Source organism: Poecilia mexicana, unplaced genomic scaffold (genome assembly GCF_051168715.1).
Source record: "Poecilia mexicana isolate PSO_F unplaced genomic scaffold, ASM5116871v1 scaffold_9, whole genome shotgun sequence".
In the NCBI taxonomy this organism is placed as follows: Eukaryota; Metazoa; Chordata; class Actinopteri; order Cyprinodontiformes; family Poeciliidae; genus Poecilia; species Poecilia mexicana.
Window position 1 is genome coordinate 12053214 of NW_028263378.1, and position 27461 is coordinate 12080674.

General features: G+C 37.6%; 3 protein-coding genes across 4 annotated transcripts in view; 1 reads left to right on the top strand and 2 right to left on the bottom strand.

Annotated features, from left to right (window-relative positions):
* Positions 1 to 761: 761 nt before the first annotated feature.
* fbxo4 (F-box protein 4) lies at positions 762 to 4889 on the bottom strand. Its single transcript, XM_014982746.2, has 7 exons — positions 4610 to 4889; positions 3666 to 3940; positions 3340 to 3560; positions 2314 to 2389; positions 2046 to 2218; positions 1746 to 1939; positions 762 to 1660 (listed from the first exon to the last, which is right to left on the bottom strand). Exons 1-7 carry the CDS (start codon positions 4760 to 4762, stop codon positions 1577 to 1579), a joined length of 1176 nt encoding a protein of 391 aa, XP_014838232.2. The 5' UTR covers positions 4763 to 4889; the 3' UTR covers positions 762 to 1576.
* Positions 4890 to 4964: 75 nt separating this feature from the next.
* Positions 4965 to 9074, bottom strand: rimoc1 (rab7a interacting mon1-ccz1 complex subunit 1). Its single transcript, XM_014982747.2, has 6 exons — positions 8950 to 9074; positions 8241 to 8350; positions 6929 to 7075; positions 6687 to 6818; positions 6095 to 6206; positions 4965 to 6002 (listed from the first exon to the last, which is right to left on the bottom strand). The coding sequence occupies exons 1-6, from the start codon at positions 9041 to 9043 to the stop codon at positions 5767 to 5769; spliced, it is 831 nt and encodes a 276-aa protein (XP_014838233.1). The 5' UTR covers positions 9044 to 9074; the 3' UTR covers positions 4965 to 5766.
* A 1733-nt stretch (positions 9075 to 10807) lies between these two features.
* Positions 10808 to 27461, top strand: part of oxct1a (3-oxoacid CoA transferase 1a) — a 42968-nt gene continuing 26314 nt past the window's right edge. Inside the window, exons 1-7 of one of the 2 annotated variants that reach the window (XM_088008804.1) lie at positions 10808 to 11228; positions 12308 to 12410; positions 13037 to 13127; positions 13399 to 13534; positions 13699 to 13848; positions 14496 to 14602; positions 15633 to 15693. In XM_088008804.1, the coding sequence (XP_087864930.1) occupies positions 11124 to 11228; positions 12308 to 12410; positions 13037 to 13127; positions 13399 to 13534; positions 13699 to 13848; positions 14496 to 14602; positions 15633 to 15693 (753 nt within the window). In that variant the 5' untranslated portion in view covers positions 10808 to 11123. The remainder of the gene's footprint in view (positions 11229 to 12307; positions 12411 to 13036; positions 13128 to 13398; positions 13535 to 13698; positions 13849 to 14495; positions 14603 to 15632; positions 15694 to 27461) is intronic. The other variant, XM_014982749.2, reaches the window with a different exon arrangement.

Here is a 27461-nt window from a genome sequence, read left to right on the forward strand (position 1 = left end):
ACAAAACCAGACAGAAGGTGAGGAACTGCAGAGTGAGGACCAAAGACAAGACATCCTGTTTACACAGAGCAGAAAGTAGAAAGCGTATTCCTGTCTCTCCTAGAAGCACACTAATTACATACAGATGTACACGGTTAGTAGGCTGGTTTCACCATTATTTACTGAAAATTAAAGATTGCATGAAAAAACTAAACAAACAAAAAAACAAACAATCTCCGCTTCAATACCGTTAAAGTTTGCCTAATGGACCCAAATGGAAGCAATCATGATCTTGTTCGAAACCTACATGTGTATAAAAATGACTACTGAGATGGGGGAACCTTTTGATGGAAGGGCTGGTTAGAGGAAAGAACATTTGCTGACAATTTAAGGTTACCAAGGGGACCAGAATAAAAGAGCGTCAGCGAAGCATATTATCTTGTCATACCTAACATGCTGGTGAAACGATATCTATTGTTGCCATTAAAGCGTCTGAGCTGTGCCATTATGGATGTAGAAAATGGAGGTGAACCAGGTTAGGTTGCCATTTTCCATTCAAAAACACAACTTTAACCACATTAAGGGAGAGGCGGTGGCCATCTGAGTGACGCAAATGTGCTGAATTTAGAATTTAAAGAAAAGCAGAGCACTAAGAGATTAAAATATGATTCATGACACTTTACGCGCAGCGATAGACAAAACATTTTACAGATGTTGACTGACATAATCTGCAGTGGGGAGCGGTGTAACATAAAAACAGTCAAACAGAAGGTCAAGGGATGTGAATGGGGCAAAAATTATTTTTAATAGTCACTGCATATTAAATAAATCGTCAAGAGTATGAACTGAATAAAAAGGATAATTTGTTCCTGCTCTTAAGAAATAAAAACATTTGTATTCAACAAAAGCATCTTACAAAATGTCTCAAGTATCTAATGCTCATCAAAAGTTATTTCTTTTTATTTGTTTTTTAATAGATTACTCGTCTTAATTTGCCTATGTGAAAATGTTTTATTTGAAGACACCATTTCCTCCTAACATTTTCATAAAGACACTTTCACAGGACAGTTTCCAGCAAACATTCATAATTATGAAATCCAAGGATCAAGAAAAGATGTAACATTTGTGATCATACGGAAATGTAAAACAAACAAGTAAAAAAAAAAAAAGTATCAAACTTTCTTCAAGGTGAAACGTTACGTTTTTACAGCAGGTCTACCTTCCCTGATTTGCAAAGAAGTGAAAAAGTCTCAGTGCAGCTTCAGCATTTTGTTTTCTTGCAGTTAGTGTTAAATAATTCAGTTTGTTCGGTTTCTATGCTCTAGTGCCCAACTGGAATTCCTTCACTTGCACCATTTAAAAAAAAACGATATCCCTACCAGCTCACCCACACGAGTCCCAGTTTTCCTCATTGCTGCTCAACCTTTTGATTAAACTCCACTGGCAGTGCTCCTCGAGTAAGACTTTGGCAGATCAGACAGCTACGATTGCAAGATGAAAACAATAAAGTGGTGGATACTGACATCAAAATTAGGTGGCCGGGTGGTCTGTAGTCGAATTGTCTTTCATGGTATTGGGTCACACCGATATATCATCCCTAAATTTTGACGCCAGAAGACTTCAGCAGCCAGGAAATCCCATCTAAAACCCCTGTTAATGATTCTGCCACTGTGTCCTGCACCTGAAAGGAAAACAGAAACACTCTTTGAAAATTATCTACATGGTTAAGTAGAAAGTTTGGAATTAATTACGTATGATATAGTTACCATCCAGCGATTAGATAGCTGAGGAAGGCTAAGTCTCTTTGCCACATAAACGCAGGGCGTCCGACATTTGGCTCCATCACTCGCTTCCTCTGGTTCTCGTGAGACGCAAGAGAGCACCAATAGTGGCTTAGCTGTGGAATCCCCAACAAAATTCAGCACAGCTCTAATCTGGGCCGCCTCAGACGCCCCATTACCTGAGAAATAAATGTTTTCATGCACTTATTCAAAAGTCAAAGATTACCAATGGCTGCAAAAAAAAAAAAAAAAATAAAAATAAAAATAAATTAAATTTTCCCTCACCTTCTCCAGGTTCAGCATTGGCAACATAAATGAAGCCATCCACCTCCTGGCACACCTTCTGCACCTGAGGAGCAGGCGTAAACACTGGATGACCCGCGTCATCAGTTCCTTCAAAGATAAAGAGCTTATTGCTGACGCTCCCCTTCTGCAGTCGTGCTTTTTCTCTCTCAGCTCTGCAGACAGAAAGCAAAGTTACTGCAGCTGTCGCGTAAACAAAAAAGACTTGTGAATAACTGCAACTCTGTGACATCTTGAATAAAGATCTTACCCGTACGTGGAATATAGCGTTAGGATGTTAAATTTGTGTTGGTTGTTGAACAAGTAGCTGATCCCAGAGCCAATACCTAGAATAAAAACGGTGTCTGGAGTTAGTTTGGCTTACTATTTTAGTAACCTGTCTGACAGTAACTAGTAAGGAATGTAAATACTGCCATCATGTGGTAGGCCAATAAAACTACAAATAAGATAGACATGCAGATTATGCATTCAATGCATGCAATTCTTTCATACTGTCTCATATTTCAACCTCAAATTCTATATAACAAATATTATTGGGATGTTATATGATAGACTAACTCAAAGTGGAAAGAAAGGGACTCAAAGTCTTACAAATTTCATCACAGTAAAAGCACAACTACTCTATCGAGGCCTCAGATGTTTGTTGGAGAGCAATAGTAAAGTAATGGTGAATAGTGTGACCCAACTGTAAACTTAGACTTAGTCCATCAACCCTTTAAGTCAAGCAGGGAGAGGATTAATCTAAGAAGTAACCAAGAGGCCATAGAGTAAGTCTGGAGGAGGTGCAGACATCCACAGCTCCTGCTGACAGGCCAGCTATTACGTCCTATATGAATCTGATATCCAAGGAGGGATTAAAAGAAATAAAGCCCTTGCTGAAAAAAAATTCTTAACATGTATTTTTTAAAAGTTACTACATGCCATGGCGGGTCGAACTGTTGCAATCGATGTTCACAGATGCTCTTCATCCAATCTGACTGAGCTAGAGCCATTTATAGAAAGAACTGATATAAAAAGTAGTCTCTCTACTGCTGGCAAACCCAGTAAAATAAATTAAAGTTGGGCTTGTAATGTGGTAAAATAGAACAAAAAGTTAAGTGGTATATTGTCTACGGTTATGACTGGATTTTGAAAGTTTTTATACGGTATTGCATAAGTCTTGGATTCAGGATGCAATAATAAAAAGACAATTGTGTGTTTTTTTATTTATATTTGCAGATACAGAACTATCAACAAAAATAGCAATAACAAAAAGGAAAACTTAGCATTGCCTTACCATTTATCTGCCTGTGTGGAGTACCAGACACAGGTAACAGATCGTGGGCATGCATCAGTCTTGTGACAAAAGAGACGTCAATCTCCTCCATGCCAGGCCCAAACATTGCAAAGCGAGGTTCAGATGAGGGCATGAGGTAGTGAAGGAATGAGGTCAGAAGTTCATATGCTGGTCGGGAAGGCAACCACTGCTGTCTGCAGGATGGACAACCTTTCAGGTATCTGGTAAAACAAAGCAGTAATTACAACAACAACAAAAAAAACAAAAACATATGGAAGAAACTTTTACAAACTGGCTTTAAATCAATGCATTAAGAATATACCTACTCTGACATGTAGTCACATTTCAGTTCGCTATTTTTCTCTTCCTCTTCTTTTCTGTCATCCAAACTTTCATGTTCACTGACGAGCGGGGCATCCAGCAAGTCCAGATCTGGCATTGTCAGATGATCGATGGATGACCAGTGTGGCATGTCCCGCAACAGGAAGTATTTCCACAGTAATGGATCTCTCACCATGGCCCTCCAGTACCGACAGGTGGCTCCCAGGTTGCAGATATCCACAGGAGAGAGAAAGGTCATGATCAGGAATTGCACGTCGACCTTTTGAAACGAGGGATATGTTTAATTTATACATTTAAATACTGAATACTGGCCTGCTATTAAAAATAGGAGACAGTGGCCAAACTTTCTTGACTCTTAATAGTGGTTATGCCATTTAGATCAGGGCCAGAAGAACAAGATCATGATTACAAGCGATTGAAATAAGCTTCCCCTGCAGGATGGACGATTGGGCCTCCTCTTAGAAACAGTGAGCTTTTCCAACATTTAATCAGCATTTAAGTTGCAAAAAACAGCAATCACCTTGTTTTGATGGAATAGAATCAGCAAAAGATGTCCATTTTTTAAGCCTTAATGTCTAAATGTTTTAATGAAAGTGGTGAAACTAGTCAGACCTTTTTTTCTTTAGTGAGGGCAATATGCCATGATGATAAGTGTAAATGTCTTAATTTTTCAAATCTCAAAAACCATCTGATTAACAGACCACAAGGATTTAAATGAAATATTAATTAGTAAACTGTACAGTCAATTCTATTAGGAAAACAAACATTTCTAAAAACACACAAAAATAAAGTCTTAAAAAAAGCCCTAACCTAACAGATGAGGGGGAAAAAATATTTAAATAAACTTTTTTCTTTTTCTAAATTTCAACTGTACACCAGAGAAGCTGAGCACACCATAACTAGAATTGTTAAAAAAAAATTGCCTTACAGGAAAGCTGTCCAAATATCCAAAGTGTGACGCCTCTTCTTGCTCCTTATCCAACATTGAGCTTCTGGTAGCTTTCTCCGGAAAATATCGCTCACTGAACCGCCTGAGGCTGCGAATCACCACGGACTTCAGCTGCCCATTTCTCCCAGCCATGGCTCCAGATGTTAAAACTCACTGACAAACTAATAAGGACTTTCAATCCCAGTGAAACGCGGTCTGCCAAACGACAACAAATGTGACGTTTCCTTCTCTTCTACTTCCTCCTTAGTGGCAGTCCTGGGGCATTGTGGGCGATGTAGTTTTGCATGGACTGAAACGGATTCATAGCCAAACAAATATAACATAGTGGAAAACATTTTCTGAAAACAAATCATATCTTTATTGTCAACAAGGACATAAAAAAAACAGATTTTTTTTTTCATTCAAATAACAGGCTCTGTATTAATGGTTACACTGCCAACGTTATCCAAGTGGAGTGGAAGGAAATGCATTTTATGATACATGGGAGAACAGGCAACACATTAGAAAAATGGCATCTACACACCTAAACATACTTAAAATTGGTCAAAATTTCTGAAGCATCTTGCTTTACTTACAATGTGTATATTTTATACACACGTTAGCCACAACTCTGTTACATCTGAAACACATTAAAAATGGCAACAAAACAATAAATAAGATGTTATGTGCAATGTCACACATCCAGCTGGATTATTTTCAAATCTGAAACAATTGTAAAAAGTAGAGACGGCCATTTTATTTAAATAACACACTCTGAATATTAATAATAAAGTTATTATAACATCTTTAGAGCAAACAACTGCTCCAAACACTATTCAAGATGAGATCTGAGCAATCAGCAGAAAAAAAACAAAAAAACAAAAAAAACAATTAAGCTTCCTGTCTTTTCGGTCTTTGTTTTCCTCCGACGTTCTAAACTCTCACATGCTCTGCCCAAGTTCTTTTGGACTAAGATAACCCAAAGACACCTTTTCATCACATACACATACAGGGTGTCCAGCTTTTTTTTTTTTTTTTTTACCTTCTACAACGCTGCACCTCTTTTATGGAGTTCCATATTTATTTGGGTTTGACACATTTGAACACTGAACTCAGATCTGCGCCTGATGGTAACTTTTACACATGAGCACTTTATTTCACTGTAAAATACTAAGGATTTCCTTGGCATTTTCTGTATTCCAGCCCTGGCCCTGCAGAGGTCCCTCGCAGGCATTCACATATTTGTTCAGAATCTGTGTGCCGATGTCCCGAAACTGGAGGCCGTCTTCTTTGTGGTCTGTAGGGTCGGCGCTGCAGTCCTCATACTTGACGGCCCAGAAACACATTTCCCCAATGTACATCATCGTCAGCAGGTGGGTGTCTGAAAAAATACCTGTCAAAACACACAAGCAAATAACAGGCATGACAAAAAGGAAGGCAGGAAGGCATAACAGTGTTTTACTATTCAGAGATGAACATATTTACCCTCAGATAAAATGCTTGCTCCACTGTCATGAAGGACCACCCCGTCGCTGAGCTTCACTGTGTTTCTAACTTGCAGCATCCGCATCAAATACCGAACACCTTCTTGAATACACTGGATCAAAATGTGCATGTATGCCAAGAAAAAAATGTTAGAAACTTTAGACACTTCTTCCAGCCAACATGGTCAAAATTAATGAGACATGACGTTTCACAAACGCTTCAACTGTAGTTCCTTGAATTCATACTGCTTGAACATATTACAGCAAGAAACGTCAACATGCTGTATTTTATTGGGGGGGTTTGTGTTAGGTCAGCTCACAGTGACTGTTTAATTAAATATCAGCAATAAAGGGTGTGAATACAAACGCACACCAGACTTTTCAGCTTTTAGTTGCAAAATATATATATATATATATTTTTCTTTTTTCAAAACCCATGTCGTTTTCTTCTAATTATGCATTAGTTTGAATACTTTTATCACATACAATTACAAATAAAATCCATCATTGTCTGTGGTTACTGTGGCACAATGTGAAAAAGTTCAAGAGGTATGAATACTTCTCCAAAGCAAAGTACATTTACAGTGTGTTACCTTAATGAATGTGTCCTTGTTCTTCTTGATCCATTGCTTTCGCTGGTGAAGGGTGTGGCAGTACATGTACAGCAGAGCTCCACGTCTCCAGTAGAGACATTCCAACAGCTCTGTGCCCAACACGCACTGCACCTGTGGAGGGGTGTGTCTTTTTCTTTAGTGTGCCTATATTCAGTGAATTCTCCAAGAGAATATTTGAGTAACAGACTCTGAAATAAAACTGTTCATAGAAACATACACACCTCCTGTCCTGGTGCCAGCCGTGCCACCAACATCTCTGGCTCAGTCAGGTCTTGCAGCAGCTGCTGGATCTTAAATGGTGAGGAGTCTTCGGGGAATTCCTGATCCACCAATTGATTCTCTTCATAGAAAGTGATGTCAAGAATCACCTACATGGGAAAAAAACAAAACCAAATACAGATCAATACATAAAGCAAAGAAATAAAAGTTCAAATACTACTACAAAAATGCAATATACCCTAAAGTAGCACACAGATGCACAATTACTGAAGTCTTTAATTAAGAGTGCTTTTAATTTTGAGACTTGTCATTTGCTTTAACAAAGCCCCTCTGACTTTTACTGTGTCTCATCTAAATGTGCATTTTGAGCTAAATTACCATCGCTGTTGATGCATCATCAGCAAAAAAGGAGAGTTTGTTCAGACTGAAATTCAAGGGAATTTGCTTCCTGGTAAAATGTTTGAATCATGGTAAACAACCCTGGCTCTTCACTTTAAATCCCCTTTTTAATCACACACACGGGTTTTGCTTGGATTGTTTTCTTAAAATAGCTGCAAAACTAAACTAGCTTTATACCAGGTAAGCATAAACAAGAGTGTCTGCAGCTAAACCTTTTTAAGGCTGAACGAGAATACGATCAACTTCACGCATTTATGCTGCTTAGTTTAACACCACACACAGAGGGACATATCGAAAAGTATCTGCAGTGGCTAAATGTAGGCAAACGTGTGTTTACAGGAAGTTTTAACTCAGAAATTAGACTTAAAGTCTGAACTCCTCCTACAACACAGATCAGTCTCTTTGATCTGATGCAATTTACCCAAATGTTAATAAGGGATTATGCATTCATTCATTTGGGGGAAACTCCACACATATTTATGTATATTTAAATATACAAATAGAAACCAGAACAATTACACATGCTGGGTTATGGGGAAGCTGATGCTCATGTCCAGCAGTAAATGAGTGAGACCAGAATTCACCTTGGACAATACAAATACAAGCGTGGGACAAATAACCATTCTGTTACACCTAATGGCAATTTAGAGAGACCAACTAACCTAACATTCATTTTTGTGGGTCACACAAGCAAATATGAGGAAAACCCACTTCCACCCAAGGGGTGCAACAAAGTTAATAAGTGCGCCACCTTGTGAAATGGATCTCATAAACAAACAGCAAAGAACATGCTGGTTGAATGTGATAAGTGCTGTCAGGATTCCCATTCTGAGGAATCAAGCAATCTGATACATATTTCTGTTTTACAAGAAACCCTTTAGTGGCAGAATAATGGATTGCTGAGTGAAGAAAAACCTGTGTGTAATCCTGAAGCAGCTTGGAAAGGTTCAAGCTTTCTCCTCCATGTCTGTAAAAGCCTTTCAACTTCTCTAGTATTGCAGACGCATTCTGCAAATAGTCATCATCTATTAAAACAGAAAAAAAAAAAACGTTAATACTCACACCTTAGGCGTAACATTAAAATTGCACGAAAATTAGAAACAACTTCTAAAAGGCTTTCTTAGCATCGAAAGCGCAGAGGTTAGCTTTTGGGGGGTCATGTTGTGGTCAGACTAAACGTGCTCAGTGGTTTGCAGTTATATCGCAATGGAACGCAATGCTTACATTCTACGGCAAACAATGATTCCAACTGTTTATTTTTGTATCTGGTTTAGCGTCAGTTTCTTAAATAACATTCCTCAACTGTATTTAAGCTAATGTTTCACTGTTCGCCATTAACTATATATGTGCAAAAAAAAAAAACAAGTACAAAACAAACCACAACTTAGACAATAAACGTCATTATGAAGCTGCTGAGCTACCGGTTGGTTAAAAGTTAAAGTAAATGAGTTGTCAAACCGCATAGTTTTAGACATCAGTTGTTGCTATGGCTGCAAGCTAACGTTCGTTAGTTAGCTTCTCAGCTAAACAACCCAGGGAAAAAAAATATATTTCTCTTCTGAAAAGAAAATATTCAAGACAGTCACAAAGCAAAAAATAATAGAGCGCTATGGGTAATCGATACCTTGCTTTTCAGCGCGGAGACATGAACATTTGTTGTCTATCTCAAATATTCTCCTCTCCAACTCAAAATCGTGTCGCCTGTAGTCGTCTGCCATGACTACACAAAGTATACGTCACGTGAGCAGGTGGTTACTGAGGTAGACGTAGAACGAGTAGACGCTGCTTTGGTTGCTTTGGCCAGTGAGAACAAAACGTCAACAGGCATCTCAAGTCAGCGGGTGCGCCATATTGGGAGAGGCAAATTCACGTTTAATTTGTCTCTCAAAAGAACTCAGTGGTGCCTATAGCCACCTTGTTCTCACTGTGAGATCCAGGGCAAAAATAGACAAAAGAAGATAAATCTGAAATTCTTGTAAGCTACAAATCAACAGATCATAGCAGAACTCTATCCATAATTAACATGAAGGTATACATATCAAAAGAACAGAATATTGTATAAAAAATCAATTTAGTCAATCATTCGCGTTATAACTCTCACATATTATATTGATTTGTTGCTCAAGGAGTGAAATATGTCAAGCCCTGTTTTCTTGGAATTTTTATGAATATAACTTACTTATAAACTCCAAATTCAGTGTCTGTCATTCTGAGAAAGTTACCCTTTGTCACCAATTCTGTTCATAACCTTTGTGGAAATAATTTCTAGGTGCAGCCAAGCTATTAAAGAGATCAATTTTAGTGATCTCATGGTTGAGTCTCTGCTTTTTGTAGATGATCCGGGGTTCTATTAGCTTCATCAGATAATGATCTCTGGTTTTCACTGGAGCACTCTGAGTGTGAAGCAGCTAGGATGAAAATCAGCACCTCCAAATTTAAGACTATGATCTTGAGGGTAAATAGTCCTCTCTAGGTTAGAGACAAGAATGAATCATCATGGTTCAAATAATATAATAAGAGAAACATTGAGCAGGAGATCAACAGGCAGACTAGTGTAGTAGGGCTGTAGTGATACAATAATCTCACGATACGATACACAATATTCTGCTCACAGTACGATATATATTGCAATATTCAGCAAACGATACAATTCAATACACTTTTGCAATTTTCTGAAAGATTTTAGAGGGACAGAGAGTTTTTGATGACATTTTGTGACTGTTGTAAAGTTGGATTGAATTAATTTAACTGAAAACTGATTAAAAGCACCAACTACACAATACCTGGCTCTGCTTGGACATAGACACAGACTTAAAGTCGACAGCTGGACAAAATGAATCAAAGCGGTGAGAAAACATGTTTCTTTTAGTTGAAACAATACAAACTGTAGCTTACATGCATTTGTAAAGTAAATAAAATGCACCAAGTACCCTGCTCTGAATAGTTTGATACTTTTTTAATCTTGACACTTAACATCTGAAGGAATCACTCTAAGCCTGATGACCTAATCACTCTCCCGGCGAAGCAAGCAGTGAGTGAGCAAGGTGACAGTTGGATGTTACGTAACATCGTACGATACTTGCGGATGAATATCAATTTTTTCTAGGAAAGAAAATATCAATATATATTGCAAAATCGATATTATTACACAGCCCTATAGTGTAGCATCTGGAGTGATGGTGTACCGGTCACAGAGAGAACAGAACTAAAAGGAAAAGCTCTCAATTTACTGGTCAATCTCCATTTTTATACCATCATCCATGGTTTCATGCTCTGGGTGATCAAAAGAACAAGATCGCAGATACAAGCGAAAAATAAGGCTTCCTCCACAGGGTATCTGGATTGTAACTGGGTTGTACTCTTCTACAAAACGCCACTCACAATATGGTGGCAACGCTGCGTAAGCTCATGCAAGTTCTATTCTTTCTAGGTCTAGGGTTTTCTCAACCTTTTTGACGTGCGTTTTTCTCCTGGTCGTACAGGCGCTTCTCAAAACAAAGTTTATAAAAACAAAATCGTTCTTTTGGCTTGCCTCTTGTCACATGGCCTTACGAAATTACGTCAAAGCCAAATTAATTTCATGTTATTTTTACCCCGCATAAGGCTATAGCAAAGCGGTGGCGAAAGGGTTAAAATTAAATGAGCAGGTCATGCCTTTGAAAACATCCCCTTTGTGAAGAGTGTTTAGGAACGCCGACACATGTCGTCGAGCTATTAGGGGAGGGCACCAAGGCACATTCAGCTGTCTTTCAGCCTGCTGCATAATTAATTTAACCCTCGTCTATACATCCAAAAAAGATGGCGACCCTTACAGCGTTTTGCAGAGCCGAGGGTTTACTCTTCAAAAACCTCGCAGGTCACCGAAGAGCCAGAGTAAACTTCGCCAGCCACCGCCTCCTAAAGGTCTGTTTTTGAACTATAGCTCAAATGTATCTTAGAAGGACCAAAAGTTGGAGTGGTTGAGGTGTCTTAACTATCGCGAAGGAGTTTCTCTTTGTTGGCTGCAAAACTCGAGATCACATTAGCCTCTCGATACCCAAGGACGTACCTTGGAAGTACAGCTAAAAGTCTGCTATTGCTGAGAACACAAGGACGCACTACTTGATAAATGTTTGCGCCCAGCTAAGATTTTAATAAATGGTCCAATTTTACTCGGTTATGGGCTTTTGTTCATATCTGTAATGGGCAGTAAATTGTTAATTTGACATATCAAATATGCATGAGCAATTTACTTTTTTATCATCATCAAACCTAAAATACACACCTAAAACAAAAACGGATGCAAAAGTTTTATTTTAGAAAGAATGCATTTATTAAAATGCTCCAAAAAGACCTGCTAAACAGCCGGTGTTCTGACTATCGGTGCATTACAAGGAGGTAGGACGGATTTACGGGTAGCATTGATAAACAGAACACCTGTTGGTGCAGGAAGTTGATTCCGTGATTGTCTAATCATAACTAGGAGCTTGAATGCAGGGAAGCTGCATTCAAACCTGCAACCAGTGGTGTATCAAGCTTTTCAAATTGTGGGGGGATGTGAAGCAAATTCCAGTCGGTCCATGGAGGGAGGGCGACGCAACCTTTTCTGAATCTACCTCTAAAAATGTAACGTGTTATTTTTCTGCTACTGCACAAACTGAACAACCTGCCTTTGAGACCCTGAAACCACAGAGTTGCTATTGGTCGCTGCATTGTTCAGGTCGCTGCATTGTTCAGTTATTTATGTGTGGAAGACAATTAAATCATGACACTGTATTCCAACCTGCAGGCTAGATCTTCTAAATAATGTAATGTCTGAGATTTTTGAGCCCCTGATTACCATTATCGTTGTTGGTCAGGATTTGTTTGGTTATGAATAATGAGACAACCCAACAACTATCAACCATTATGTTTGAGGGTAGGGGAGAAGATCCTCTCCAACTTCATCAATTAAAAGATGTCAGTCCATGCACCCAACTCATTCCCTCATGTTCTTTCTGCAGACTTGCTACTTTTCCACGTCCAGCCCGAGAAGTTCGCAGTTCTACTCAGATCCAACAGAGGCAGTGAAGGATATTCCTAATGGTGCTACTATTCTGGTTGGAGGTAATATTTAGCATTTTCTTAAAAAAAAAAAGAAAAAAGGAACATCTACTTCAACAGAATGGCTTCAGTCGCATAGTATCTGTGCAGTGGCAACTTTACTACGAAGAGGTGTTAGCCTGAGCATGCTGGCTGATTACAATTTAAACATTGAGCACGCACAAATTCTTTGTCACTTATTTATAGTCAAGCTCACAGTGGCATTGTTGAACATTTTCCACTGCGTCACATTCCTGTTTGAGGGAAGTCTCATGTAAAGGCAATAATAAAACATTAACCTCTGAGTGTTTTGGTAAAAGATTTCACTCGTTAGACTCAATAGCCGAGATTTCTAAAGTTTATGATGTCACAACAATCATAAACGCACGACTTTGATGGGCAAGATCATCTGATCAGTGTGTCATTTAAAGAAGTTGAATTTCCAATGGCGTCATCCACGATCCTTGGACTTTGGGTTTTTGTGTGTGATTTGTAATTGTCATGTGCCTATTTGCTCTACAAATTTGACATGTCCCAAACATACAAGGTGAAAGTTCAACTTGATCTTGATGCGTCACCTTTCACACAGTGATTCTGCTTATTATTGCTGTTTTATGTCGTTATTATTTGTCTGGTATTTTCCAACACAGGCTTTGGGTTGTGTGGGATTCCAGAGAATCTAATCAACAGCTTGCTGAAGACTGGCGTAAAGGGCATCACTGCAGTCAGTAATAATGCAGGGTAAGAGTGTTTGTGTTTTTGTTTTGTTTTTTTATGTCAGTGTGGAAATTAGGAGGTATGCTGATTCTGTGTTTGTAAATGGTTTATAATTTATTAAATTTGCAGAAGTAGAAGTATTTTTTTTCAGTTATACCAACAAAAATGTAGTCTTTGTGCCTTCTTACCTTGTGACCCAAAACTGATCCAAATTAATTTAGGTGATTCAAAAAAATATCCTAAAGATTCTTTTAAATTCTTTTATGACAATTTTTTTTTCCCTATTTTTTCCTAGAGTGGATAACTTTGGCCTGGGCCTGTTGCTGCAGACCAAGCAGATCAAAAGGATGATTTCCTCCTACGTAGGAGAGAACGCCGAGTTTGAGAGACAGTATTTGTCAGGAGAGCTGGAAGTGGAGCTGACGCCACAGGTTGGTGTAGAAACGTTATAATACAACACAGACATTACAAAGAAAACAATTAATGTCGTCAATAAGTTAAACTTTAACAACACCCTTTTTTTAATGTTTATCAAAAATGTAAATTCTTCAGATCATGGCTCAGTTCCAATACATTTGTCTCTTCCTCACCACAGGGGACTCTTGCAGAGAGGATCAGGGCAGGGGGTGCTGGGATTCCAGCCTTCTTCACTCCCACCGGCTATGGCACTCTGATCCAAGAGGGAGGCTCTCCTATTAAGTACAACAAAGATGGCAGCATTGCTATTGCTAGCGAGGAGCGAGAGGTTAGACTGCTCTTCCCTCGGCTTTTGGTTGCTTCATACTTTAACTTCAAGATTCCATTTTGTAAAAAGTCCTGGGGGCAAATAGTTTTTGCAAGGGAAGGTGAGTTTCTGGTGGGTGAGGAGAAACCATTCTTTCTTACTTCCTTGTTCTTCTTTACGGACCACTTGCAAGACGAGCGCTCGCTGCGTCCTGCTTTTTATTGTAGCCAATAAGTTTCCTCACATTCATTTAACACTTTCTTGTTGGGATTCTTTAAATCAAGAAAATATCCGTTTTGTGAAAATCATGAATTACAGTTGTGTACCATATGCAACATTAACTTTACGGATCATTTCTCATGGCATAATTATATTTCACCTAACGTGTACAATTTTGCACAATTGTATACTTCAAAAATTGTCCTATAATTGCCCCCATATGTAGCTTCTGCAAACCCTTGTCTCCACAGAAAACATATTTGGTTTTGAACAATAGTCAATGGAGTCGGTAAAGCAAGCTTTTATAGCTGGCTGATTTAGGATCAATGCCCTGTGTTAAACCTATTTATGACATTACAATGTTAAGATATGTGCTTTATGTCCACTTGCACTGTATGATAGAGTCTGAGTTTCTTTCTTCTGCATTTGCTGTGTTGTTTTATCTACAGGTGCGGGAGTTTAATGGCAGGCACTACATTATGGAAAAAGCCATAACTGGGGATTTTGCCCTGATCAAGGCATGGAAAGCTGACAAAGCAGGAAACATTGTTTTTAGGTAAATATACAACATTTTGAAAGAAAGGAAAACCTACATAATCTACAGACTTGCTAGAATGAACTTTTTCCTTCTTTAGATTAAATTTGGTGTAAATGTGGGAAATTAAATTTCCGGAGAAAATGCTAACCTGTTCAGATCATCGTGTTAAACTTGTTGCAGGCATGTCTCGTATCTTGAATACGTTGTTGTTCCCACACAGCAGCCTGCTTTACGTTGATTTTTTTTTTTTTTCATACTGGTAAGTGCAATAATATTTGTAAAGTATCTGGATCTACACTTGGTGTTGCTGACACAGTTCATTTATTTTCTGACAGCCAGGTGGCAGGTTGTCAGCCATATTTCAGGCCCGTTTTGGTGTGTATGTTGGTCCTGTTTATAGACAGGTGCTCATCAGCACATTGCTGATGTATAAAAAAGTATTTTTTGTTATTCAGTAAAACTTTTGGCCCTTAAAACAAGTTTTTTTTTCACTACTTTTCTGTGTGGTGTTGTTCCAACAGTGCAATCCTTCATGCTTTCTGCTTTTCTTGCATCCTTTTATTGTGGTTTGGAAATATTGCAGGGCTTCTAAACCAAGGAAAGCTAAAAGGAAGAAACACTTTAAAAAATTCTTGATAAAGTGATTGGTTCATATGTAATAGTTTTGTTATTGTTAATCTTATTTTATCACAGATTAAATGAAACCTTGGGTTACTATTTTTCTACGGTATACACTAGTTAAAAAATTGTATTTTGAAGTGTTTTACAAGTTTTGTTTATATAATTTGCTCACAGTAATATTGATAATAATTTAAACTTAATTTCATTCATCAAATGCACTGATCTTGACCTTTTGTATATAGTTTTTTTTTTTAAATCCTCAAGAGGGCAGTGTTCTCCAGTTCAGCACCAGCTGATTGGAGAGGTTGGATAGTAGACACTCCTTTCAACCCTTTTTAAAACCCCATTTTGCCTCCAGTTTTGGAAAAAAATCTTCCCAGCATAATAACTTTCTAGAAATCATGTGCGTTGTTTTTGTGTCTTACAGGAAAACGGCAAGAAACTTCAACCAACCCATGTGCAAGGCAGCCAAAACCACAATTGTTGAGGTATGCATAAATGTTCATTTAATTTAGATTTGTGTTATTATTAAAAAAATTTAAATAAAATAAAATAATTGAACGCTGTTAAAGAAAGTCTTTATAAATACTCCCAAATATATTGTCCTCAAATATAATGGGCACTTTTTGCTTTAAAAATAGTATTGATTTAAGGAACATTAGAATGCAGTGTTGTGACATTTTGAGATGCATTAAGTATTCACTGCTGTCCTGAATGATTGGAGGAAAGGTTGTTTTTTCTTTTGGTTAAAGTATTTCTTAGTAGATTCCAGATTGTCTAACTTGGGCCTAAGTCTGCACTCTTTTGCTAAATCACTGTTGCACAATTTGAATCCAGTGCCTCCAAACATTTTTCAAAACAACAGAGTCCACAATTGTGAAGTAGAATGAAAGTGATTCATGATTTTCAATATCAAAAAGTGTGAAAACTTTAGGATACACTTGTATAGACCTTCTACTGAATCAGCCCTTTGTAGAATCCTGTTTTTTTTTTGTTGTTTTTTTTTTCTTTTCTTTTCTTTTTTACAACTGTGGCCAGGCCAGGTTGGAGAGTGTTTTTAAGATCTATCTCAAGATAGATTTTAGGTCTAGACTTTGACCGGGTCATTTTAGCTTGTGAATGCGCTTTTATTTAAATTACATATATGAAATTCCAGGGTATGCTCAGAGTCAGAATACTTTTATTGTTATTACAGCAAAGCAAAATTCATTTCAATACAACCCATCCAAAGAAGACAATAAACGGACAAAAACAAGGAAGACTGATGCCTGGGGCTGCAGCCATCGAAGGCTGCAGCCCCAGGTAGTTCAAATATCCTAATTTTATTTCACAGTAGAGTAGTAAGTTGGGCTGAAGGATGTCCATTGTGTTCATCAGAGAGACAACCTGGGGTAGAAACTGTCTGTGGCTTTTGCAAATAGGATTTTGTAGTGCTGATCTGAAAGTAAAAGTTTAAACAGTTTATGTCCAGTATGGGGGTCTGCAGAGATGTTAGCTGTCCTTTTCCTGACCCTGTTCCTATAGAAGTCCTGAATGGAGGGAAGGTCAGCCCTACAATCTGTTATAAAATGAAGGGGTATTAATACTTTTGTAAAATACTGTGTCAAAACATTGCCATATAAAATGTCTGTGTAGAGGCTAAACAACTCAAACTGCCTGAAAGAGATTGCAAGATATTTGTCGGCTGGAAACTGAGAACTGGTTCTCAAACTTTTTACCTGATAAAATAAAGGTTCAATAATAAGATTCTGGTTCATACAGAATAAACAATGTAAAACGAGGCTCTTTTAGGTGTCAAACTAAGTGCTAATAGTTGCAGCTTAAAAATGTCTCAACAAACTCCAATTTATTTATATTTCACTGAATTGAACTCTGACATTAGGTGTTATTTATAGATAAGGCATAATCCTCTGTGCAGAAGGCTGTCCATGACATGACTGGTTTCAATCTAGCTGTCTGGTCTCCTACTTGTCTAGCATTTGACAGTTTAGAATCGTCATCGCTTATCTTTTCCTTGTGCGTCTCCCTCTCGGCTCCTCCAACACACAGCTTCACACCTCCGATGTAGACACTGCTCAGAGAAAGTGTGTGTGTGTTTGGATGAACCTTTAAATGCAAGCACTTTCTCAGAATAAACAGCTGTGGTCAGCTCTTATATAATACTGTAAATATCTTGAGAACCGAAAGCATATTTTTAATTATTTCACAGTTGCCGGACCTGAGATGTGGTTTACTGCTGATTTTAGAAGTTTTGTAACAGTTCTTCTCACAAACGGTGGCGGATGGCAGGAATGTTGGTTGCAAAAAATGGAAAGTGGATGGCATGAGTTGAAAAATATTTTAATCCTACAGTATTACAGGTTTTCAGGATTTACCTGACATATTCCAGTTAACAAGGTCTGAGAAAAAAAAAATATGACGGCAAACAGCCTCTGCAAAGTTTTGTGGCTGGAGAAATTATTTTTTTTACTTTACATTAGGTGTTTACCTTATTAGTGTGTAGAGGCACCGTTGTGTTTAATGGAACTGTACTTGAACCTGTTGCAAATGAACCATTTTAATATGTTCATTTGGAATCATTTGATTTTTTTTTTATTATTCTGCATAATTTTAATGACCCTCTTAATTTCAAACACTGAGGTTTAACCCAGAGACACTGATTCTGATCACGGATTTACTCTGTGCTGCCCAAGTAAAATGTCACAGTTAAAGGGAATTTGACTTATTGCACCAAGCCTAATTTACTTTAACTGTATCACTTAAGAGTTCACTGAGACCTTTAAGTTATATGAATTGCAAATCGTACTTTATAATGATCGAGTGGATTGAACTTTATTTAATTTTAGCCTCCTATGCAGAGCGATTAGTGGGTTCCTGTCTTTGAAATGCAGGCAGCACATGTACTACAAATGCATTAGTACATCTGTCTGTACATAATATAGTACCTGCTCTTGTTATGCTTTGTAGATGGTTTGTGTATAAAGTATAAAGTTGAGTCTGGATGCTTTCGTTTTGAACACGCTAGAGGTTTGTTTTATCTCAAAACGACACACACAAAAAGTTTGCTGTTCCTTTTTTTATGATAAAAAACCTCATTGCAGGGAAAGGATTTTCTTGATTTAACTCACCTTTGTGAAAACTGAGGGAATATAATGTTATTAGAAGACCTGGATTAACTTTTTGTTTTGTAAAATGAAAAGATGGCTTGTTCTAATGTCACTAAAGAGCAAAGTGAGCTGAAGGGTAGTGATGGACTGGACACAACTAAATTACAACCATGAACAAAATGGGTCCAATTTCATGTTATTACAACAGCCTCATGTTGGCTTTCAGCTCTACCGATTCTACGTCTTATATATACTCCTTGGCATGAAATTTAGTTAAACTGTTGTCAGAAATTACGGGCTAAGCATAAATAATTACGGCTCTAACGGCTACCTAGACAGATGATTGCCTCTCATTAAATTATAATTTTGGCAAAAAATTGGATTATTTAAGTAGTGCAGAAAGCTTAATGGGCATGTTGCATGGATTCATTACACAGTGATCATAAGTGTTGTACTTTTGTACTCTGCAACACAAATCAAACCTTTTTCCTTTTTTCTCCCCTCTATCTAATAAACATGCATATTCTTTGCTCTCCTCAGGAGAGAATAAGATGAAACCTGCTGTTTATATTAGTTGGTACAGGTGTACAACCACGAAGCACTTGTTCAAGCTTACAGTACCTTTTTTATTGCGCCAGAGGTAACATGAATGTTATCTGTGACAACTTCTTCATGATTAGAAAGTGATAGGCACATGTTGCAATGCCATTTAAAAACCTTTTATCTCTGGTAATGATGCAATTACTGTCTCAGTGAAAATAGATTTATCTCTAGGCTTCGAGCCAGGCTTAGTCATAAATTTAGTGATCCGTCGTCATTATCGACCTGCTGTCTGGGTGCACTTGCTAAATAACCACTAGACCTTGCTGATTTTCGTGAAACTGACTTACTTGCAGCACAGCTTCCAAGTACCTCATTAGTAAGGTCTTCTACAAACACGACGACCTTCTGTTGGGCCAAATTTCATAGGATGCTTTAGTTTGTCTGCAGCCAGGTAACCTCTTAATGTTTTAGGGACTAACCAGTTAACGGTTGCCAAGGGATAGTTAATTTCAGGCTTTGGCAGATGGAGTCAGGACAAACAGGAAGTTGTAAAATAATAATTTTAACCCTAGGTTTGCTTCAATGTTGGTAAATGGACTAATATATACATACACACACACAAAAATTGGTCTTGACCAATAGAAGAGCCTTATGCTTCATCTAGTAAGATGATTGAAAAAAAAAAAAAACTGCTGAGTTTCTCCAAAGTAAATCAATGTCTTTTTTAATTAAACTACAAGAATTTGAAAAACTGTCGGAAAATCAGTCGTCACTGAAGAAAATTTCTAGATCATCACCAGCTCCTGCCATGGTTGCTTGGCAACCAGATCTGCTGTTTGATTGTTCACAGTTCCATGGTATCCAGCTGCTCAGGTTTTCTCTTTTAATGCAGGTACAGCAAAACACCCCAGTGCATTATGGGAGTCAGTGTAGTAAATCACAGTAGTTTTTGCCATAATTCGACAATTGGTCGTCAGGTAAATGACACAGTTCAATAAATTTGTGTGTTCTGCAACCACTCATGCAAGAATTTATATCTTTGCATGTTTTGTTTGTGTAACTGGAGGAGAGCTCTAACTGCATATAAATGACCTGTATTCCCAGTGATTTATCAGCCTCCCACTGTACATTTGTGTGGAAACAAAAATAGCAGTTGTTCTTCGCACCTTAAGTCAGATTTTGTTTTTGTGGTTGAGGTTTGTTAAATGTTTTAAAATGGGCAAAATATTCATAAGAATGATTTGACTTCATGATTTGATTCATTTCTGCTGCCTCTAATTGGTGGCAAATCACAGTTTTGTGCGATGCACAGGGCTGCTGTAAAAACACATCACAACCAGTGTACCCCAAATTAAATGAGGCTTTGAGCTTCTTTTAGAAGCAAGCTAGCCCACACTTATACTAATAAGAGCAATGCTAAAAAGACTACAACTCTCTAAATCTGTTTGTCGGTCATAACTGTTGTGAAATATTTAAAAATTCCTCATTAAGGCTAGTAGTTGAAAACCAATATAAAACTAATGGGTTGAGGAATGACTCGCTGTACTTGTGCGAAAAAGAAATAATTCAAGAGTTTTGTGCTTGACTGATACTGTTGCAGAAGATCTCCATAGTGTGGTACTGACTAAAATTCCTTTGTTGCTGTTGTACATTGGGAATGCACACCCTTTGAAAGTATTGGGATTTCTTCCTGAAGTACTTTAACATGAAATGCTTTATGTGATCATCGTCGTATTGTCTAGTTTGCAGAAGTAGGTTTGAAATGTTAAGTAACACTTCCCAACTTAAATACATTTTCTAATGTATTGACTAATGAGATACAAAACTCACCACCCGCTTTAGTAGGGCTAACTGGCTAGTGTCAGATTGGATCACCCACTGCTATCTACATTCATCCTGCTGCCGATTTGTGGACCGAGAGAACCGTTTGAGAATTTGAGCTTTGTGACGTGGTGAAACATCCTGCAGGAAGTTGTCAATCAAATTGCCCTTCTTTTCCATTCTGATGTTCAGTTTGAATTGCAGACAGCTGTCTTCACCACAATTAGGTGCTTGGAGGCATCGAGTTGTTGCCATATGACTTGCTTATTTGCTAAATGTGTGTTTAATTTGCTAATTTGTATTACCAAGTAATTGGATGGTTATACTTAATGCAGTGGCTGCATATGATGCCCAGTTTTCATTGCAGACTAGTATTTAGTAATTTGAACTTTGTGTGTTTTGTCCTTTGAATTTTGTTGGTTTGCTTCCTCCAGTTTTTGCTCCTGAAATATTAAATTTTATCTTGAATCCCCACTGTAGTGTTTCGGTGATACTGAATATCTTGTGTCTTGTTTGACCTTTTGCTGGAATTTCAATTACAGTCAACAACCTGGGTGTTATTTACTACTGCTCATTTTGTCTCCTTGGACTTTCTGGTCTTATTTTTTTCTGTCTTTGTCTTTCTTTCACTTTCTCAACAAATCAAATTACCGTCCCGCCAAAACAAGTTGATCATTTGACTTTGTGGACATAAAATGTGCAGTGCTCTCATTTTTACATAACCTTTAGTAAGGGCTCTTATGAGCGCTCTGTGTGATCACTGTGAGGTTTTAGTCACAGTAGCAACCCTTGTTGTATTATTGCCCGGAACACTGAACTGCCAGCTGGAACTTGGCCGACAGAACTGTAGTCACAATGAACTATTGGATTAGTGACCAATACATTCTCTTGTTTTTTTTTTTTTGTTTTGTTTTGTTCCCTGTTTTGACTTCATGCTGTTTAGTCAATCATTGTACATTAAGAATTGAGGGCATTTCCTCATATAGCTAGATAGTCCTTCAATAGTCATAAATATAATTAAGTAAACAGTCTATTACAGTTTATGTTCTTCTTGAGGCATATCCTCTCTGCTTAAGGGATTCCTTAGTAGGTTGTCATCTGAATTTGTCTTAGACAAAATGCATATTCTTTTTTTTTCCTATAGTTTCTTATAAGATATAAACTTATGTGATTGGTCTGTTCCCAGTGCACAGGAATAAATATGCGTCATTTGGAGAAATATATTTTTGCTTCTTGTGTTATCAGCGGTTGCCAGTCGGATGGCTAACTTCTGTTTCCCAGGTGCTATTGAGGCAGTCGAGTTTCCACAGAGAGGAAACAGATTGCTCGCGATGCCTGTATTTTGGGTTAGAGGATGGAGTCTGCACTGATCCCAGAAAGTGACAACAGAGCATGGCCAAGTGCCCACACAATGGGGAGAGGATGGAAAGACTAAAAATACACACAGTAATGAGAGTGCGGTGTCGTATTCACTTTGTTTCCTGGAGCCATTTCTTCTCATCTTCTTGCTGTCCAGTTTTAGTATTTGTCCTTGCGAAACACTTTTAGACCGACTATGAATTCGAATAGCTTCACCATTACTGTGTGAGATACTTAATAATTTATAATTACCGGTGGTTTATACTGATATTTTAAAATTCTGAATTACTTAGTCTTATTTTATCCTGTTTTAAAAAATATGTGAATATCTGAGCTCTAGTGTGCACCTTAAACTTCTACGTTGCAGCTTGTCAGCCATATTTGTGTGATTGTGTGTGGAGGCTGCAATGTATTTGTAGTTTTACTGAACTGTGAAGTCTGACGTTCTTGTCATCTTGATGATTTTGGTTTGTCTGGGTGGTTTTGTTGAAAGAACTCTCATAAATAAAAGACCCTAACGATAAAATCACCGTTTTCCATGTTCCATAGAACAAACTGCATATAGCTGAATCCACTAATGCTGAAGAGCTAAAGGCTTGGAGTTGTCAGTTTTCCCAGACAAAAATATGACTAATGCTGCCAAAGTTGTGGTCTACTTTGAAATCTCCAGACATGCATCAAAAAGTGTACATTTAGCTCAGTTTTTTGAGTAATTTCAAAAGATTGCTGACTTTCAAACTAAAAGTTAATGACCTTAAATAGCATTTTAGTATTGACATCTAAAACTAACAAATTCAACCTAATAGCTTGTTTCTTATAAATGCTACACTGATCATCATCTGTTGGATAAAAAGTAATTTCAGTCTGTCATCTTAAAACCAGATGTAAAATGTGTGCATTTGAGTACTCCAAAAGTCATGTTTCTAACACTACAACTAACATTGTTGAAATTGCTTGAATGAATAGAAATCAGTTCTCCAGATTGTGCATGACAATTCAGAATCCCTCATCTGTTTGGCGTAATTGCAAAGACTGTTTCTGTTCATGAGCAATATTTATTTAATCAGTTAATGTCAGGCTATTGTGGTAAGGTAATTTGGTTTAGTACAGAACGTGTCTGCTTCTCTTTTGTGTGACATTTAATAAAGGAACAACATTGGTAATTTATTTGTAATTGTTTGAAAAACCTGTAATTTTGTTTATGACCAGACAGAATCCTATTATAAAACACAATGTACCTCACTTCATTCTTCGACTTGGCAATTGGGAAATAATGTGACCTTTTATCCTGTTTGCGCACCTGTCAGCCAAATAAACAACATTCTTTTCGTACTTTCAGAAAAATGTAGGTTAATTTATAATTTTTTACGTTGTCTCTTTTATATTGTATGTTTTATTATATAGACATAAGTATAAATTTAATTTTACACTCAAAATATTTGGGATGTTCATAGCATGCATCTGCTTTTCCTTAAAATTGCATTGGGAGCACTTGTGTAGTAGCACTTGGCTGCAGGATTTGGTTGGATTGTAAACAGATCCATGTGAGATTAACAAGATTTGACAAAGCTTGTGGGCTAAAAAAGCGCACCCTCTCAAAAGAAAAAAAAAAAAAAAACCTTGCTGTGTCCCCAGAGGGCACTTTGATTCCCTGTGTCCCTCTGCCAGCTCACTTCATGCCTCGCTTTGCTCTCATTGATGTGAAAATCTGTCTACAAATACGGGAATATCAATCTCAATGCATGTGTCTATTTACTTACTCGACACACCTGCTCAATTGTATGTGTGTGTGTTTTTTTATTTTATTTTAATGTTTTATCCTTCCTTGTCCGCTGAACCTCCTGTGCATTCGGGACACATCACATAGATGAAAGGAACTGAGGCTTTTTATCTGCGCGGCACATTTAAATTGTATGAGCTTCTTATTGTGCTGTGATTTAGCTTTGGAAGTCTAATTGAAACTGCTGCTAAATTTGAGGTCTGTTTGTTTTAGAGAGCGCAAAAACAAAAAAAGAAAAATCTGTATGAAAAAATCCACTTCTGAAGTGTGGATTTATTTGTTTGCTGCTTCTCATTGGACTCCCATGTGTTCACTGAAGAGATAAAGTGCCAGCTAAATGATTTTATCTTCGGCCTTGAAAGGTATGCAAACTGTTTGTTGCGATTTTAGTCTTAGTATTTTGCTACAGTTTCCGTCTTGATAAAAAGGTCTCATGAATTCACTACTATCAAAAAACTCAGACTGAGTCCCCTGGGCAAAGATGAGTTAAATATGCTAGACTCCTGTTGCTGTGCTTCCATCAGTCTCATTCTTTGTTATCCAGCATCAGAAGTTTACTACAAACCAGCCTAAAGACCCATAAAAGGAGTCTAAAATCACTTTACAATCCTAAGTGGCCTTAGCTCCTCAGAGACCAAAGCCTTCGTATCCATGACAACACGAAGATGGGATCCACTCCTGGCCATTGACTCCTCTCAGTCAGCGCCGAGAACTGAGGGAGAGAAGCAGAGATAAGGAGAGATTCAATTCAATTTGCTCTGAACGGCTGCCCCTCATGTAGATGGAATAAGTAGGTTACACAGTGAGCTGCACAGGAAGCAAAGCACTGAAAAGTAGAAGTGAAGCAGAGAATTGTGTTGTTGTGGTTAAATTCTCTTTCAGTCACTAGGAACATGATTGCTTTTGTGCAGAGCTTTTTTTTCCCCTTTTCTATTACATTTTCAACATTTTTTTCCCCCCCATAAGAATCATTTTATGAACCATGTGAGGAACACAGCAAATGTGGGAGAATGCTCTCAGGTCAGATAAGACGAAAAGGTAACTTTTTGTGCTGCATGGGAAACGCTGTTTGGGAAAAAATAACAAACATTGCACTTTATTGAACATGGTAGTGACAGCATCATCCTGTGGGGATGTGTTCTTGCAGAAGGGAAAGAAAGCTGGGGAAAATAGATGGAGCTAAATGCCGAGCAATCCTGTGGGGAGAAGAAAACAGTTGGAGGCTGCAAAGGACTTGAGGCAACCTAAAAGCACACAGCCAGATTTAAAACATAATAGTTTAGGTCAGACTGCATCATTTTACAATCTGCGTACCACAGCTGGCTCTTTGAAGATGGCATTTTATTTATCAGTAGGAACCAGGCCCTAGCAGACTAGCATTGTAAACATGTCTAGTACCAAGGAAGATCAAGAGATGCATAACTGGTTGAGGCAGAGTCAGAGTTTTTCTGAGGATGCACTGCTTAAATTTTGAAATATCAAACAAAACAGCCATTGAGATATGAAAGTTTGCTGCTTTTAAGTTGTTTTTAATATCTCCATATTTATTTCTATCTCTGTGGACGTACACATGTGTGTGTATTTATGTCTGTATACCAAGTCTTGCATTTCTTTTTAACTAAATAGATCAATCTGTATATGCTTGCCATTTTTCCATATCTGCAATTCAAAATCATCATGTTTAACATACTACCATTGTGATTTGGTTGTATTTTTAGTCATTTCTTTTTGTTTACTTATTTTTCTGCAGCTAAGATCCCCTTAGAATTGTTTTTCATTTTTTCAACTATAGAAATTTTTAATGCATTATAATGTTTTTTTTTCTTCTCAGATTGCATTTCCAAAAGGTTTTAAAAACAATGTAACATTTTCTTTCCATTTCACAATTGTACAGCCGATCACTTAAAATCCGATTAAAATACAGCTTTGGTTGTAACCTGACAAAATGTGAAAAATTCAAGGAGACGTTTGCAAGGCATTCGTTTCATGAAAGAAACACAGGAGTTTTTAAATGTTTTGAGCAGACGACTAATGGCCAACAAGATTAGTGGAGCCCACACATGCTGCACAGCTCCATTTTCACACCTGTTAGGGGGTAGGCTGCTGGGAGCCTGCTTTTTAGCACATCCTAATGTTACCTAAGGAGAGAAGAAGGCAGGTGTATTTCTTGTGGGATTTTTATACCAGTCATGTTGACCGAGCGCTGTTTAAATCAATACCCATTTCCATCTCCGTCCTGTTAGTCAGACAGAAATAATCCCCTACGTACACTTCTCTGCTGGTGCTGCACAGTTTCTTCAAAAAGGTGATGGATGCACTTGTCTGAGTCTAGAATACAATGTGTTGTATTCTAGACAACACATTGGATTCTAGATTGTATAATTAATTTTTAATTCTGTGTTAAGTGTGAGAGTAATTGAAAGGGTTTATTTTTGCAGAAGGCGGCTCCGTTTAGTCTTGATACACCGATAGTTTTTCTCCTATGCACCTCTGCTCTTCTCCTCCTCTGATCCCTGGATCAAGCTGTATATCCTGTGCTTGTTGCATCAGATGATCCTTTTCTTTGTTCATGTAGCCAAGCTGGATTTAGGTACACAGTCGGCTTTTACTGGCCTCTGTGGAGTTGCTAAACGAAAAGCTAGAAAAACCTAGACTCCGTGCCTAATGCTGGACATTTTTCAATGTGAAATTCACAATTTTAGCCAAAAATGGAGACTTGCTATATGATTTTGCACTAACTCTAAAAGTGTTGCTGACTTTTAGTTTGCCTTGTATAAGCATTCATACCCTTTGAACTTTTTTTGTTACAGTACAGTAACAAACCTCATTTTTTAACTGGTATTTTATGTGTTAGACCAACACAAAGTTGTGATTATTTATAAAGTTGAAGGACAATGATGTGTGGTTTTCAGTTCTGAAAGTGTGGTTTATTTTTGTATTCTCCCTTCTTTTTCTCTATGGTCTTGCCACATATTTTCAATTTGGATTTAGGTTTGAACTTTGACAAAAATTTTTGACTTATCTACTTGTAGCTTCGACATTAGTTGAACTTGGAAAGCAAAATCGTTGCTAGAAATGAAAATGGCTGATTGGTTAGCCTGAAGTCCATTACCTTTTTTTTTAGCATTTGTGCAGTAAATATTGTGATGTTTGTGGGATTCTGCAATCGACAGCATTCGACTCCTGCAACTGAAAATGCTGTTGATATCTGTCGCTCACCAACTGCGCTTGCGTAAGTATACAGGGTCAGTTACGCCACTTTTCATTCAGTGAAAAGTTCAAAATAGGAAGTAGAGTATACTGAATGGACTGAAAAATGTGACCTTTACAAGCTAAATTCCACAGAATTGTAACAAATTGCACTATATAAAACGCATGCAATCAATTTTCAGTGTATTAATTTATGTCAATGCATTTATTTTATTTTTTTATTTTTTTTTTGAAAAAAAAAATGTGTCAGATTTTTTCCACTTCACAATGGTGTGCAGCTTTGTTGAAAAATGTAGGGGTGTCAATACTTTGGCGAGGCACTACAAGTTGCTCATTTAATTCCATGTTCGATATCGGTAATGATCTCTAAAACCTGAGAAATCAAAATATCTGGAGATAACATTATCTTGATTGCTGTAGATCAGCAAAAACTCAG